Source organism: Macaca nemestrina, chromosome 7 (assembly GCF_043159975.1).
Source record: "Macaca nemestrina isolate mMacNem1 chromosome 7, mMacNem.hap1, whole genome shotgun sequence".
Classification (NCBI taxonomy): Eukaryota; Metazoa; Chordata; class Mammalia; order Primates; family Cercopithecidae; genus Macaca; species Macaca nemestrina.
In genome coordinates this window covers 119,891,950-119,907,382 of record NC_092131.1, presented here as the reverse complement: position 1 = coordinate 119,907,382, position 15,433 = coordinate 119,891,950, and the positions used below count along the sequence as shown (strand labels likewise).

General features: G+C 43.8%; 1 protein-coding gene across 1 annotated transcript; it reads right to left on the bottom strand.

The window, feature by feature from the left end:
• Window positions 1-3,683: 3,683 nt before the first annotated feature.
• MESD (mesoderm development LRP chaperone) lies at window positions 3,684-14,431 on the bottom strand. The gene is made up of 3 exons (XM_011760532.2): window positions 14,166-14,431; window positions 6,558-6,790; window positions 3,684-4,820 (listed from the first exon to the last, which is right to left on the bottom strand). Exons 1-3 carry the CDS (start codon window positions 14,376-14,378, stop codon window positions 4,562-4,564), a joined length of 705 nt encoding a protein of 234 aa, XP_011758834.2. The 5' UTR covers window positions 14,379-14,431; the 3' UTR covers window positions 3,684-4,561.
• Between the last annotated feature and the right edge of the window lie 1,002 nt (window positions 14,432-15,433).

The window sequence follows — 15,433 nt, the reverse complement described above, 5'->3', positions numbered from 1 at the left end:
CAATCAATTAGAAATTACACACCATGCTCTAGAAGGATTAAGAAAAAAGATTCAGGAAAAAAAAAATCAACACTAAGACTTTTCCTAGAAAAATTACTAAATGTTAAGTATGAATTATATAAGCAAAAAGGAGCTGAATGCTATTTATTAATTTAAAACAATTATTTTAAAATTTAAATTTTTCAATTAAAAAAAAGAATGAAGAAGAATTCCTAAGGAATCTGATACAAAGCAGTCTTAAAGGAAATTTAAAAAGAAAATAAGTTACAAAATCCCCCAAAACAAAGAAACATAAAAACAAATTTAAAAAAAGAAAGAGAAAAAGCAGTCACTTCTAAGGGAAAGACAGGGGTGGCCTCACACCTCTCCAATGGAGCCATGTGTAAGAAGGGCTGAAAGGTAGAGCTGGGTGTGGTGACTCACAACCTAATACCAGTGAATCGGAGGCCAAGGCAGGAGGATTGCTCGAGGACCAGCCCAGGCAACATGGTGAGACACCTCCATTTCTCCAAAAAAAAAAAAACAACACAAAAAAAATCCTAGTCAGGCATGGTGGTGCATGCTTGTAGTCCTAGCTACTCGGGAGGCTGAGGCAAGAGGATAGCTTGAGCCCAGGAGTTTGAGGCTGCAGTGAGCTATGAACACATCACTGCACTCTAGCCTGGGTGAGACAGCAAGAGATCCTATCTCTTAAAAAACAAAAAACTCCCAGGGGAAAAAGCAAGGCTCAGAAATGTCCTACCCTGCATGCTTTTGTCCAACCACAAAGGTGGACATCATGGGTACAGAAGGTGGATACTATGTATCTTGTCAGTGTACAAACACTATTAAACAATAATCAGGGACACAGAAAAGAGTTTGTGAGTTCCTTTCCCTTGTTCACTGGTTAATGCATACTAAGTTGGTTTAATTAAAAAAAAAAAAAAAGAGGTTTAACAGTATAAAGGAAACCACCAGAAGTACAAAAGCCACAGTATCACCATCAAAACCAGAAAGCCTGAGGATGAAGGAAGAAGGAAAGATGTATATATCTAATACAGGTTTCATTGTTGATAGTCAAAAGATATCATCCAAATTTATTAGATCACTAGATATTAAAACAAGAGAAAAAGGAAGACAAATTTGTTAAAAACAGGACATTTCCCCCCGCTATTTGGGAGGTTGTGGTGGGAGGATCAATTGAGCCAGGAGGTCGAGACTTCAGTGAGCTGTGATCCTACCGCGCTCCAGCGTGGGCAACAGAGTGAGACCTGTCTCAAAAACAAACAAACAAAAAATGACATTTCTCTCAAAAAAATTTTTGTCTTGTTTTTTTGAGACAAGAGTCTCACCTCGTCACCCAGGTTTGAGTTCAGTGGTGCGATCTTGGCTCACTGCAAACGTCCGCCTCCCAGGTTCAAGCCATTCTCTTGCCTGAGCCACCTGAGTAGCTGGGATTATAGGCGCGCACCACCACACCTACCTAATTTTTAGTAGAGACAGGGTTTCATCATGTTGGCCAGGCTGGTCTCAAACTCCTGACCTCAACTGATCCACCCACCTCGGTCTCCCAAAGTACTGGGATTACAGGAATGAGCCACCGTGCCCAGCCCAACATTTCTTTTGCTCGTGAATCTGCAGACTGTTTTCTCAGGTCAGCTTACGCTAGCTCCCCTCCGTGTCAACTGGGATGGCTTGAAGGCTGGGGCTGCAAATGTTTAAATCTTCTCCACAGGTCTGTGCCTGGGCTGGAAGACTCATGCAGCTGGGGTTGGAGCAGGTGGGCCTCCTGGGCATCCCTCTCTCCACGTGAAACTCTGTATGCAGCCTCTCCAGTATGGTGGCTTCAGGGTAGCCAATTAAGATATGGTTTTACAATCTATTAAACTGGTAAATGTGATGCCCAGAGCTGGCAAGGATAGATCTATTGCTGGCAAGGGTAAGCTGACTAAACCACTTGGGAGGGCAATTTGGCAATACACACCAAAATGTTAAATTCTGTTTGTTCTAATAATCTAATAATTCTACTGCTAGGAATTTACCTTTCAGATATAAACAAAAGTGTACCAAAATATTTTGTGTGAAAATGTCCACTGCAGCACTTAATATATCAGCAAAAAATCTGAACACTCAAGTGTCCATCAGCAGGGACTCTGGTGGTTCAAACCTCACCACCACCCTGCTGATGTAGGACACCTCCAGCTATGGCCTGCACTACTGAAGCGCCTCCCAGTTCACAGCTCACACCTGCTGGGGTCCTCTTCTAATCACTTCTCCTGTGCAACCAGTGTAACTTGGACTGCCTTTCACACTCATCCCATCACAATTAAGATCCACCTGAGCGTCCCAAATTCCTACCAAACTCCATATGCTACTCCAGCCTGGGCCTGCAGTGGGCCCCAGCCTCCCCGTTGGCCTTCCTGCAGCCTCTCCCTCTGCCACTTCCAGCCACAGGGTCTGCCTCTTCCAGCCACAGGGTCTTAGCTCAGACTGTTCCCTCTGCCTGCCTTACTCTATTTCTCCTTTCTTCCTCTTGCCCTCAGAGAAGGCCTCTGGCTGTCCCGACCTGGTCAGGGAAGATTCTACCTCCCACTACCCTGCCCCTTTCATACTTCTAACAGCTGCCGTTTTACTTTGTACGTTACTGACATTTGTCTTCCCCCACCAAATCACTGAGTTTTACAACAGCAGAGGCTGTATCTACACTGTCCTAGCACCCTGTAGTACCTAGTACATAACAGACACACAGGAACTACTGGCTGAAGTGGGGGCACACTGCATAGGAAGCAATGAGACAGATCTGCACATTCTGACAGCAGAAGGCTCCTAAGTGGAAACACCAGGTACAAGGCAGAGTAAAAGCTCTGTTACCTTTTGCTTAATTAAAGCAATTATCTCATCAAAACAGCTGCTTTACACTGGGCCATTTTGGCTATGCAGGACAGTAACCCATTCAAATTGCCCTAAGTAAAACAGAAAAAGCCCATGGACAGGGTTTGTTTCAGCCATGGCATGATTCAGGGACTCGTTTATGCCACCAGGGTGTGGCACTCTCTCCCCACTGTCTGTGTTGGCCCCACTGTCAAACAGCTCTCCTCTCCAAGGGCGGGGCCTACAACAGCTCTGCTCCAGGTTCAAAATGCAGAAGAAACAAGAAAAGCCTCTTTCGGGGCCTAGTACCCTAGTACCATAGATCACACAAGCTTCATCCTGGAGTGGGCATGGCCTGGAGGGTGCGGGGACTGCAGGGCAAATGTCCCATCCAAAGTAGAGAACTGAGAATGCAGAGGGTGTGGTTCTTTAGAGGGAAATGTGAACAGCTACCAAATTAAGGGGAAACAGAAGCTGTGAGGCCAAAACAAACATACATCACCATAAGTACATTTACGTAAGTAAATGTACTTTTTTTGGTGGGTGGGCAGGGAGGGGGATGTGGGGGGACAAATTGTTAACAGCAGCTTCCACCAGGACAAGCTACTGGCAGCAAGAGAGGGCTATACCTTTCACTTTGTACCATTATTTAACACTGACATTTTCTAACCATGTAATGTGCTATTTTTAATTTCTTCAAATCACAATTGAGGGTTTTTTCCAAAGAATTTTAGTTCTTAGAAATGACATCTGTATATAAATGTTCTAACTCTTATTCAGAGTAGGCTCTAACATATGAACGGCAAAATCAGACATTAACTCCATACAAAAGCACAGATTTAGGCACTTTATCAAAGAAAAATGTTTAGAAATAAATGAGGTTACTGAGTCTTCTGTCAAACTCTGCAAAGGACTCTGATTCCCTACTTACATCCTTTAAAACTGTCACATTAAATGGAGCATATAACTCCTCGACACCAGCAGTACCCTTTCCTAAATAAGGAAACAAAACAGAACCCCTAACTTTACAGACCACATAAAACCTGACGGACATCAAGAGTTCTCTTTTACTGATGAGTGAGATTCAAGTCAAAGAAATTCAATACTACTTAGGATTTCAAGTGACATATTTTCTGTTCTCTGCATTTCCTGCATAGATTTTGTATTTACACACCCTGGCTTCCTGGCTATATATTTAGATAGATCTGAGTTCACAAAGCACATTTTACTTTTAACATAATGAAAATGATGTACATGGCATGAAGAGTTTTGACTCAATTAAGTCAAGAGTTTTAAAGACTTCTCCGATCAGAATTTGCTATCCTTTTAGTTGACAGAAAATAAAAAACATGGACACAGAAGGCAACCCAATCAGAGCAGGTGCTTGGAGGGGAGTGGAATCTCAGTAGAGTTGTTGACTCACCACGTGTAAATGGGAAAAAGCAACACAGTCATATTTCCGTGTTAGGTAATTTTACAGTAAACATGAATTTGTCAGTGTCCAGTATTAATTAGAAAACACCTGTCTTCTTACTTGAAGCCTATTAGACAGTAATTCTTTGACCACAAACTGGTCATGTGGCAGACCCTTTCTAGAAGAAACTAGAATGTCAACTGGTGTGCAGTTTCCTGAGACCACTCCCACCCCACGAGCTGGGCAAACAGCTCTCCACATCCACCTGTCTCTCCACAGTGCGCCACTGCTGCCCCATCACAGGTCTTCTCTTTTATTCCCAGCTCGATTGTCTTCCTTGGAAGCCCGAGATTTCAGATCTCCTTCCTTCTTGTTTTTGCCCTTGTCTTGCTTTGTTTTATTTTTCTCTTTGCTTCCTCCTCCTTTGCCAGGGTACACCTGGCCCTCCAGAGTTACATCAGCACACCTGTCCTGACCGACCAAAAAGTCCTTGATCTCCCAGGCGTAGCTCCCATCGCGAAGCATGAAGATAGCACGGTCTGATCCCACAATGAACCTTGGGCAGAGAGACGCAATCAGACAGTCAGCACGTACTAGTAAGGTGCTAATGGGTCGGAGCAATTCTCTGGCACTTATCATGTTTATTTCAAATTCCACATGAATATGGAACAAAAAATTGGATTTTCCAAGGCCTAGCAGCTACTGATATCTCATGCATGAAAATATTAGCTTGCAGAACTATTAAATACCCGGCTCAGAACAAAATAGGAACAGACATTGGATGTTTCTTTGTAGTATAAATGGATGCCCATGTTAAAAGCAAACATTTGGAAAACCTCTCTAGGACACTGCAGAGGTGGCCCAGGGGCTGCTGCTGGGGAGGTAAAGAGGCAGCTTCGATCTGATCTGTATCCGTTTTATATTCTAGAGTGTCTAGTTACAATTTTATGGGACAAAAGGCTTGTGCTGATAAAGGTGGAAAACCAATGGCTTAGAGTGGGTCATGGTAAGAGGCTATGAAGGACTCAAGAGGACACTTGGTTATTGGACAGAAATCCTAGCCCCGGAGCTCAGCAGCAAGCAGCCCAGCTCGCCCACACTCAAAAAGTCCCAAGGAACACAGCAGAAAGAATGAGGCCTGGGTGGAGTCCTAGTGTGGCCAGCAGGCATGATTCTTCTGTTCCTTAGGGACTACACCACGTGTTCCCCCTTCAGTTTATAACGCTCCCACCGCTCCACAGAGACCAGTGGGCCTTCCGGAGCACACATCACCAAGACATTTATTTGCTCTGTCTAGGTGTCTATTTAAGCTAATTGAAAATATTTTGCTGGCCGGATGTTCTCTAAGTACTCCTCCCATTTCTTGTCATTACTTTCATATTTCCTAGACTAGAATATTTGCAGACCCCAAATTTCAGAACTGTTCTTGAGGAAAAAGCAGCAGATTTCTTAAAATTGTACCTCAGAACCATACTCAGGTGTGAAAACTGAGCCTCTTCATATCAAATTAGTTATCTGTTAACAGCATGGTCCGAGCTTTATGTGTGAACATAGCTACACACAAAAGCACTCTCCACTGAGCAGAAACTTCTAGCAGAAGAGGCTAAACTAAGCTATACACCCTTCTGTTCAGATGAAATAAAAGCTAAAGATTCAAAGATAAATAAAACTTTAGGATCAACTGAGACATTAAAAAAAAAACCACACACAACAGGCACAGTAGTCAATGCCAGTAATCCTAGCACTTTGAGAGGTTGAAGTGCAAGGATCACTTGAGGCCAGGAGTTCAAGACCAGCCTGGGCAACATAGTGAGACCTCGCCTCGACAAAAAATAAAAACAAAAACTTAACAGCTTTTACCAACAAATGCTTCCACCCCCGACCCCCCACAAGATGGAGTCTTGCTCTGCTGCCAGGCTGGAGTGCAGTGGCATGATCTCAGCTCACTGCAACCTCTGCCTCCTGGGTTCAAGTGATTCACCTGAGGTCAGAAGTTCAAGACCAGCCTGGCCAATACGGTGAAACCCTGTCTCTACTAAAAATACAAAATTAGCCAGGCGTGATGGCGGGCGCCTGTAGTCCCAGCTACTTGGGAGGCTGAGGCAGGAGAATCGCTTGAACCAGGGAGGTGGAGGTTGCAGCGAGCTGATTGCACTCCAGCCATTGCACTCCAGCCTAGGCAACAAGAGCGAAACTCTGTCTCAAAAAATCATCATCATTATAATAATTAATAATAATAAAGAAAAGACCCAGCACAGCCTATGATTTTCTCAGCTGGTTGTTGGTGCTTTACCTCTGGACGTCATAGTTGGCATTGAAAAGGCTGCCCTGCCAGAGGCTCGTAATTTCCTCTGTCTCCTTCTCAGTGGGGCTTCCTGATACAGTGACAAACATCATGAGAGTCTTCCCTTTTTTCGTCATTTTCAATATGCTTTCAGGCTTGCTTGGGTCTATCTTTGAGAAGTCGACCGGTGCTGAGGGTCTCTTGTGTTCTGGAAGATCTCCTTCTTCAATTTCATCATCTTTCTATCAGGTTGGGGGAAAAGCATCAAACCTATCATCAGAATCTTGCTTTTTAACTGGTACAGGCAAAAACATCTGCATGATGTCAGGTGCATGTATATGACTTAAATTACAACATAAAAAGGAAAACTAGGGATTTTCTTCCTCTTCTTAACTTTGAATACAGTCTAAGTTTCAGGTAGCAAATACTACCCAAACCCAGGTTACCAATCACAGAGTGCCCCCATGTGATGGGTTTCTAGAGCTTTTAAACTCTCATACAATCTACCCAACATGGTAGGCTGTAAAAATGGCCACATTCTGGTATGGTCATATGATGAAATACTTCACAGCAACAAAGAACAAATATTGTTACATGTAACAAATCCCAAAAACGTTAAGTGACAGAAGCCAGGTACAAAATAAGATTTACTATGCAATTCCATTTATTTAAAATTCAAGAATGAGCAAAACTAATTTAGGGTGACAGAAATTAGAACAGTGTTGCCTGTAGAAGGGGGACAAGGTAGGATTAACTGAGAATGACACAAGATAACTTCTCTAGGGTGATGGAAATGTTCTATATTTTGACAGGGGTGTGGATTATACAGAAATATCCATTTATCAAAATTTATTGCAGGCCAGGCACTGTAGCTCAGCTTGTAATCCCAGCACTTTGGGAGGCTGAGGTAAAAGGATCACCTGAGGCCAAGAGTTCGACATCAGCCTAGGCAACACAGTGAGACTCTGTCTCTAAAAAAAAAAAAATTAAAAAGTAGCCAGGCATGGCAATGCACACCTGTAGTCCCAGCTACTCAGTAGGCTGAGATGGGAGAATTGCTTAAGCCCAGGAGTTAGAGATCAACCTGGGCACCACAGTGAGATCCCATCTCTTAAAAAAAATTTAAAAATTAGTCAGGTGTGGTGGCAGGTGCCTGTAGTCCTAGCTACTCAGGAGGCTGCAACATGAGGATCGCTTGAGCCCAGGAGATCGAGGTTGCAGTGAGCTATGATCATGCCACTGCATTCCAGCCTGGGAGACACAATGAGACCATGTCTTAAAGATTGCACTGTATACTTAAAATCTGCAGTCCATGTATACCCATTTCACTTAAATAATAGGTATTGTACAAAAATATTCAATTCCAGTTAGCAGGTTTGCTTTCTGTAGTGGCATGGGTTAGCCATTCTGAAACTATCTTATGTGACCTCTAGGATTGAGAAAAGGAGTAAACATATTGAGGATAATGAGAGCCAGGTTCTTAACTTCTGGAAATGAAACTACAAATATGAAAGGGGGAAGAATGAGCCCTGTGGTATTAGGCTGGAATTGAAGGTATCAGGAGAAACTCAAGGTTTTTCATAGATTAACAGATGAGTAAACAGATAGATGGATAAAAATATGTAAAAGAGCCTGGGTTCATCGGAGAACAGGCTTATAGCAAGGGAGACAGAAGATGAGCCTAGAATAATCCTGCATCACAAAGTAGTAAAGTGCTCAAAGAATCGTGGAACATGTCAAAATGACACGGAAGCCAACTTGAAGCAGCTCTCAGGGGCCAAATTTGAAATAATCTCAACATCAAAATAAATAATAGTATGACTTACAACCCCTCAAACAAATGTTGAACCCATAGGGATGAAAACAAATGAATAAATTACTAATACAAAATGGTAACTTTTTTTTTTTTTGAGATGGAGTCTTGCTCTGTCACCAGGCTGGAGTGCGGTGGCAAGATCTCGGCTCACTGCAACCTCCGCCTCCTGGGTTTGAGTGATTCTCCTGGGTCAGCCTCCTGAGTAGCTGGGATTACAGGCGCATGCCACCACATCCAGCTAATTTTTGTATTTTTAGTGGAGACGGGGTTTCACCATGTTGCCCAGGATGGTCTTGATCTCCTGACCTCGTGATCTGCCCACCTTGGCCTCCCAAAGTGCTGGGATTACAGGCATTAGCCACCATGCCTAATACATAGAATATAGAATGACAGATAAAAAATCTTTAAAAGAACCAGGTTCTGGAACCAAGGAACCAGGTTCCTTGGAGAAAAGGCTAATGCCAGCAACTGAAGGAAATGAAGTATTGGCTAGGTACGGTGGCTCACACCTGTAACCTCAGCACTTTAGGAGTCTGAGGCCGGAGGATCACCTGAGCACAGGAGTTAAAGACCAGCCTGGGCAACATATCAAGACCCCATCTCTACCAAAAATAAAAAGAAAAAGAAAAAAATAAATGAAGTACTGACTGATACATGCTACAACACAGATAAACCTTGAAAATATTATGCTAAGTGAAAGAAGCCAGATATGAAAGACTACACATTCTATGATTCCATTTACAGGAAATGTCCAAAATGGATAAATCTGTCGACAGAAGGTAGATGAGTGATTGCCTGGGGCTGGCTAGGGAGTTGGGAGAAAACGGCAGGAGTGGTTGAAGGTTTCTTTTGGGGATGATAAAAATGTTCTAAAATTGATTTTGGTGACGGCTGTAAAACTCTCCGAAGATACTAAAACTAAAATGCACATTTTACATGGGTAAACTGCCTATGGCATGTGAATTAAATCTCAATAAAGCTGTTACCTAAAAAAAAGAAAAGGCCACTAAGTCATTCTTACTTGGTGCTTTTGACCAATCTCTGAAGGGCCAAGATTTAAGATACCATTAATAATGTACTATATTAAAAATAATTTTAGTAAAAAATAAAAATGAAAGAATTCTACACAGTGCTTGAAGGTGATCCATACTGACATCAAACCTGGGATCTGGTTTCAGTTCTACATAACTAGCTTTGTGACCTTGCCTAAGAATCCTTACTCCTCGAGGCCTGTTTCCTCATCTACAAAATGAAAAGCAGAACAAAGTGATCTCCAAGGCCCCAGTAATGTGACCACATGTAACGCACCAACCTTCTTTTCAACTCTGCCACCCTCTCAACTGACATGTTTCTTTCTCATTTTGCTTTGAAAGAGTCACTGGTGGCGACTTGCAGACAGGAGCATGGGCTGTGCTGTCGGATGGATGTGCTCCATCACTATGCAGCCTTGTGCAAGTTACTTAGCCCATCTGAAAATAACTTTCTTTACCTATAATGGAAAGGTGAGGGCAATAACAGCGTCTCCCTCCTAAGGTTTGTTTGGGGATGTAATGACTTAAAGGCAAACAGTATTCAGTACTGTATCTGTTGGCTATGACACTGCTGACTCCTTAGGCCTCTGTGATCTGGCCTCCAACCACAATCACCACATGGAAATTACACTCTCAAAGTCGCAAAGGACCTCCTAGTTGCCAAATTCACAGGTTGTTTCTGTCTTTATCTTAATTCTCCATAACATCTGTTATAGTCTCCTCAAAACACTGCAAGAGTTTTAGTTGGTTCAATACCCTAGAATATTTGCATTTTTCAGACTGATTTCAGTAATAATCATGAAATTAACTCAGTAGGTCCCAAGCAGCATTTTTTTTTTTTTTTTGAGATGGGGTCTCACTCTATTGCCCAGTTTGGAGTGCAGCGGTGCTGGTGCAATCCTGGCTCACTGCAACTTCTGCCTGCCAGGCTCAAGTGATCCTCCTAACCCAGCCTCCTGAGTAGCTGGGACCACAAATGCATGCCACCACACCTGGGTAATTTTTTTTTTTGTAATTTTGGTAAAGATGGGTTTCACCATGTTGCCCAGGCTGGTCTTGAACTCCTGAGCTCAAACGATTCACCCACCTCCGTCTCCAAAGTGCTGGGATTACAGGCGTGAGCCACTAAGCCCAGCCCAGCATTTCTTTGTTAATGCAAATATAATTAAATAGTCGTTAAGTCTAGTGTATATAGTATGGGTAAAAATTGTTTCAAGAGACTTAAAAAAAAAGCGGCTTTAATTTCCATTTTATATGTCTGTGTTTCAGTTACATTAAAAAAAAAAAAAAAATTGCAAAATAGTACCCTAATGAGCCTGGAGGACATTAGGTTAAGTGCAATAAGCCAGACACAGAAAGACAAATACCGAGGATTCTCATTCTTACGTGGGACCTAAAATAGTTGTGTTCACGTAAGTGGAGATTAGAATTGTGGTTACTAGAGGACGGGAAGGGGAGGGGAGATAGGGAAGGAGGATGGTGAATGGATACAAAATTATACTAGATAGGAAGAATAAATTCTAGTGCTCTATAGTATTGCAGGATGACTATAGTTAACAATAATTTATTGCATATTTTCAAACAGCTAGGAGAGAATTTTAAATGTTCCCGACGCAAATAAATGATTAATGTTTGAGGTGACAGATATGCTAATTATCCCGAACTGATCATTATTACATTGTATACATGGGTAGAAATACAACGCTGTACCCCATAAATATATATTATTATGTTAGTTAAAATTGAAGTGTAAAAATAATACCCTAGATGTACATAATTAACCGCTTCTACCCTTAGTCTGGGTAACCTAACCTGTTATGATCAGTGTGTCTATGCTGAAAACAATCCAATCTTTATCCTGTGGCAGAGGTGGGGCCAGGGACAAGTCTGGCAGTCCCCTGACTCCAGTCCTAGCCCTGCCTCCAGGCCAGTCTTGCATTTTCAATTGGCTTTGTAGCTCCTTCATTACTGTTTGCCAAAGTCAAAAGCTACAAAGCTGAACTCCCCTTTCTGCAAATCCTCTTCCTCCTCCTATGGTTTTTGATATAAATAATAAGTGACATCCACTGAGTAGCTACTAAGTTCCAGGCACTCTACATATATTATCTCCAACCTTCAGAACAATCCTACTAGGCTTCCATTTAATATATGAGGAAGATGATGTTCAGAAAGGATAAATGATTTAGTTAATTTACTCACATGCTAGAAGTACAAACCACATTTCTGGCTCCAAATCCCTCCAACTGCCCCTTCCCATTATACCTGGCTATCATAACGTAAAATGAAATAACCACCTTTGGTTTTTCTACACCAACTGGGACTCAGAATTAGTTCTAACACAATGGAAGGAATTCTCACCTTCTCTCCACACATCTGAGGCACAGCCTCTCATTGAAGCACTGTTTCTCACACTGCTGGGGAAGGAGTGAGGGTATGGATTTAGAGACGGTCACAAGAGAAGAACTGCTTCCTACAAAAAAAGCACCCACAGAGATGGATACGCTCTCCCACATAAAAAACACTGCTACTGGGGAAGGGTCCTCATGTCTGGAGAGTGTCTACAAACATTAGCTCATTTAATCCTCATGGCATCCTGCAAAGCAGGGCATTCTCTGGCTTTACAGATACCTAAAACTAGGATCAAGTAGCTAGTGAGGGGTAAAGTTGAGTTCAAAATCTGTCTTTTTTTTTTTTCTTTGAGACAGAGTCTCACTCTGTCGCCCAGGCTGGAGTGCAGTGGCATGATCTCGGCTCACTGCAACCTCTGCCTCCCTTGTTCAAGCAATTCTCGTGCCTCAGCCTCCCAAGTAGCTGGGATTACAGGTGCCCGCCACCATGCCTGACTAATTTTTGTATTTTGAATAGAGATGGGGTTTCAACATGTTGGCCAAGTTGGTCTTGAACTCCTGACCTCAGGTGATGCACCTGCCTTTGCCTCCCAAAGTGTTGGGATTACAGGTGTGAACCACTGCGCCTGGCCAATCTGTCTTTTTACTATATTATGTGGCCCTGCTGTTCACAAAATCAATCAGTTGCCCAGGCATGGTGGCTCACGCCCATAAGCCCAACACTTTGGGAAGTCAAGGTGGGAGGATTGCAAAGGCCAAGAGTTCAAAACCAGCCTGGCCAACATAAGGAGACCCTGTCTCTATAAAAAATAATTAAAAAAACAAAATCAACCATCAAGCCATGTTAAAAGTATAAAAATCTCACATTTCTCCTTTCTACTCTGCTCCTGCAGTTTCTAGCTTAATCCACGTCTTCCTCACCATCCTTCATTTGCACTTCTGTTCACCAATATGTATGGCAGTGCAGGTAAAACAGTTCAAAGAACAGGCTCTAAAGTCGTGACAGATTTTGAAACTCAACTAGCTTGCTGTGCGATGTGGAGCAAGTTAAATAGCCTCTTTGTGCCTCAATGTCATCATCTAGAAAATAGGGATAAGTAGCTCCCTCATGGATGGGTAAAAGGATTAAATGAGATAATGTGTTTTTCTTGGCCTGCAAATTCTCTCCCTGCTCATCCATCCTGTTATCTACTGTTCCCAGTGCAATCTTTGTTCATCTCTGCAGCACCTCTTCGTCTAGCTCAGGGTCTGAGTAGGTCAAGGGGAGGATTTCTCATGAGGTGATGTTCTCAATCTGGCAGATCAAAAGGCTTTATTTGCTGTAGTCCAAAAAGGGAAGGATATTGCAAGGGAGATGGTGAATGGGGACGTTCTCTCTACACTCAAATCTACCCCAATCTTTCCATCAGCTGCTGATAACCACATGAAAACACAGGACTGCATTCTTCTAGTCAGATGAATCAGGTGGTATTTTAAACTTGTGTCTGAAAGTCTTTCCTTCCTCTCCCAACACACACAGAGATAATCACAAAATAACAAACATCAGTGTTGGAAGGAATCTTAGGAACCATCCAGTAAACCTCCTCACGTTGCAGATAAGGAAATTGAGACCTAGAAACGAGACATGCCCAAGGTTCCACAGCTATGCAAGTCAGCCAGGACAGTACAATCACCTCAGGAAGGGGGAAAGGCAGCAATGTGATTTTGGCCAGTAATCTTTACCTTAAAAGCTTATTACACACTCCCTGTAACTGCACACTCTGGTCCATCCAAGTGACAAACGAGAAAACGTACTCTCCTTTGAACAAAAAGCGTGAGTTCCACGATACAGAGCCACTAGCCATTGCTACTTTTCCCCTCAGTAAAATAAATCCACCCACAAAAAACACAAAATTCCCAGCAGGGACATACACCAAAACAGGAAGTCTAACATTCTACTGATTTAGAAAACAGCTGAGATAACCATTAAGGAAGACCATCTTCACTGCAACCCACTCTCCCACCCACTCACCCCAAAACAAAAGGAAAATGAAGGAAATGCTCTTTAGTAGAATGGGAAAGGTCTCTCTCCCCGTTTGCAGGGCTCACTGACCACAAGGATCAACGCAAAGACAACCAGGGCACTGAAAAGTGAAGGGAGAGCAAGGCTGAACACTGAGGGGCTGACCCCTGATTGGAGTGGCTTGAGAAGTGGCAGGGGGAACAGGGCACTGGAATGACAGAGGGCTGGAGCGAGGGTCAGCAGGGCGCGCGAGTGAGAAGAGGAATGGAGGGTCAGCAGTGGCTTCAGTGGGTAAGGGTTCAAGGCATGAGTAGAGGAGGTTAGGGGGTCAGAAAGGTCCCAAGACAGAATGGGTAAGGGGTCAGTGGCAACAGGGTTCCGGACAGAGAAGAGCCAGGAGGGTGTGAGCGCGCCGCGGACCTCCCACTGCTCCAGAAGACGCGCCATGTCTGCATCATTGTAATCGCGAATATCCTTCTTCTTCTTCCGGGGAGGGGGGGTAGACTTGTCGGGCGTCCCGGGCGAGCCTTCGGCCGCGCAGGACCCAGGCGGTGGTAGCAGCAGCAGCAGCAGCAGCAGGTCAGAGGCCCAAAGCAAGACCACGGCCTTGCGCGCCCAGCTGGAAGCCGCCATTTTGGCCTCGCCGCGCAGCGCCGCAGACAAGCCGATCCCACCTGCGCGGGCCGCCCGGGCCCCGCCCCCGGCCGCAGCCGGCGCCGGACCCCGCCTTGCACACGCCTTCCTCTCCGCCTTCCTGAGGCCCCGCCTCCCGGCGCTCGCTAGCCTACCGGGCCCCGCCCCGTCCCATTTCCTCGGCCTCCGCCTCTGGAAGTCCCACCCCCCCGCCATTTTGGCCCCGCCCGCCCCACTGGCTCCTCCCCTTGGTCCGGCTGAGGCGCTCTGCGCCGGCTGGGTGGGTTCCCGAGTGCTCATTTTTCGTTTTCCGTCAGAGGCCGACCTTTTTCTCTGGAACGCACAGGCCAGGTCCAGAAGTTCCTTCAGGGCCTCCAGGAACCATTAACCTACGTCCCTGTTGACCTCAGTTTCTCGCCTGTGAAATAAATTGGAAATGGAAGTTCTGGAGGCTGCCTCAGCTCTAAAAAGCCCATTTCTGGATGTCAGACGTTTATCCTCAGTCTCTTGCAATTTCCTTTGAGAATAGCCAGTTAAAAAGAAGTGAGTGGCAGGTAGGGCAACTTTTTTCAGAAAGTCAGAAATAGGTCGAGCCCACTGCTTTCCTTATCAATAAAGAGGATTCAGTTCAACCAGATTTCAATATTTGTCATCTCCTAAACTTGAAGGAAAAAAAAAATTTTTTTTCAAAAAGATTACTATTCATCCCCAAAAAAGCTTGCCTTTCTTTGATTTCAACTTAATACTGTGGGCTCTGACTAATCCTTGTCAAGGCTGAATCACGCTACTTTTTGTTTCTTAAAAAGATTTTGGCCAGAGATGCTTTTGAGATTCTTCTTGTTTTAAACAGCTCATCAGCAGATGTCTTTAAAATGTTTAATTACATAAGAAGACCTTAAAAAAAAAAAAAAAAAAAAAAAAAAAAAAAAAAAAAAGGCCGCACGGTGGCTCACGCCTTTATAATCCCAGCACTTTGGGAGGCTGAGGTAGGACGATAATTTGAGCTCAGGAGTTTGAGACCAGATTGGTCAGTAAAGCAAGACCCCCATCTCTAA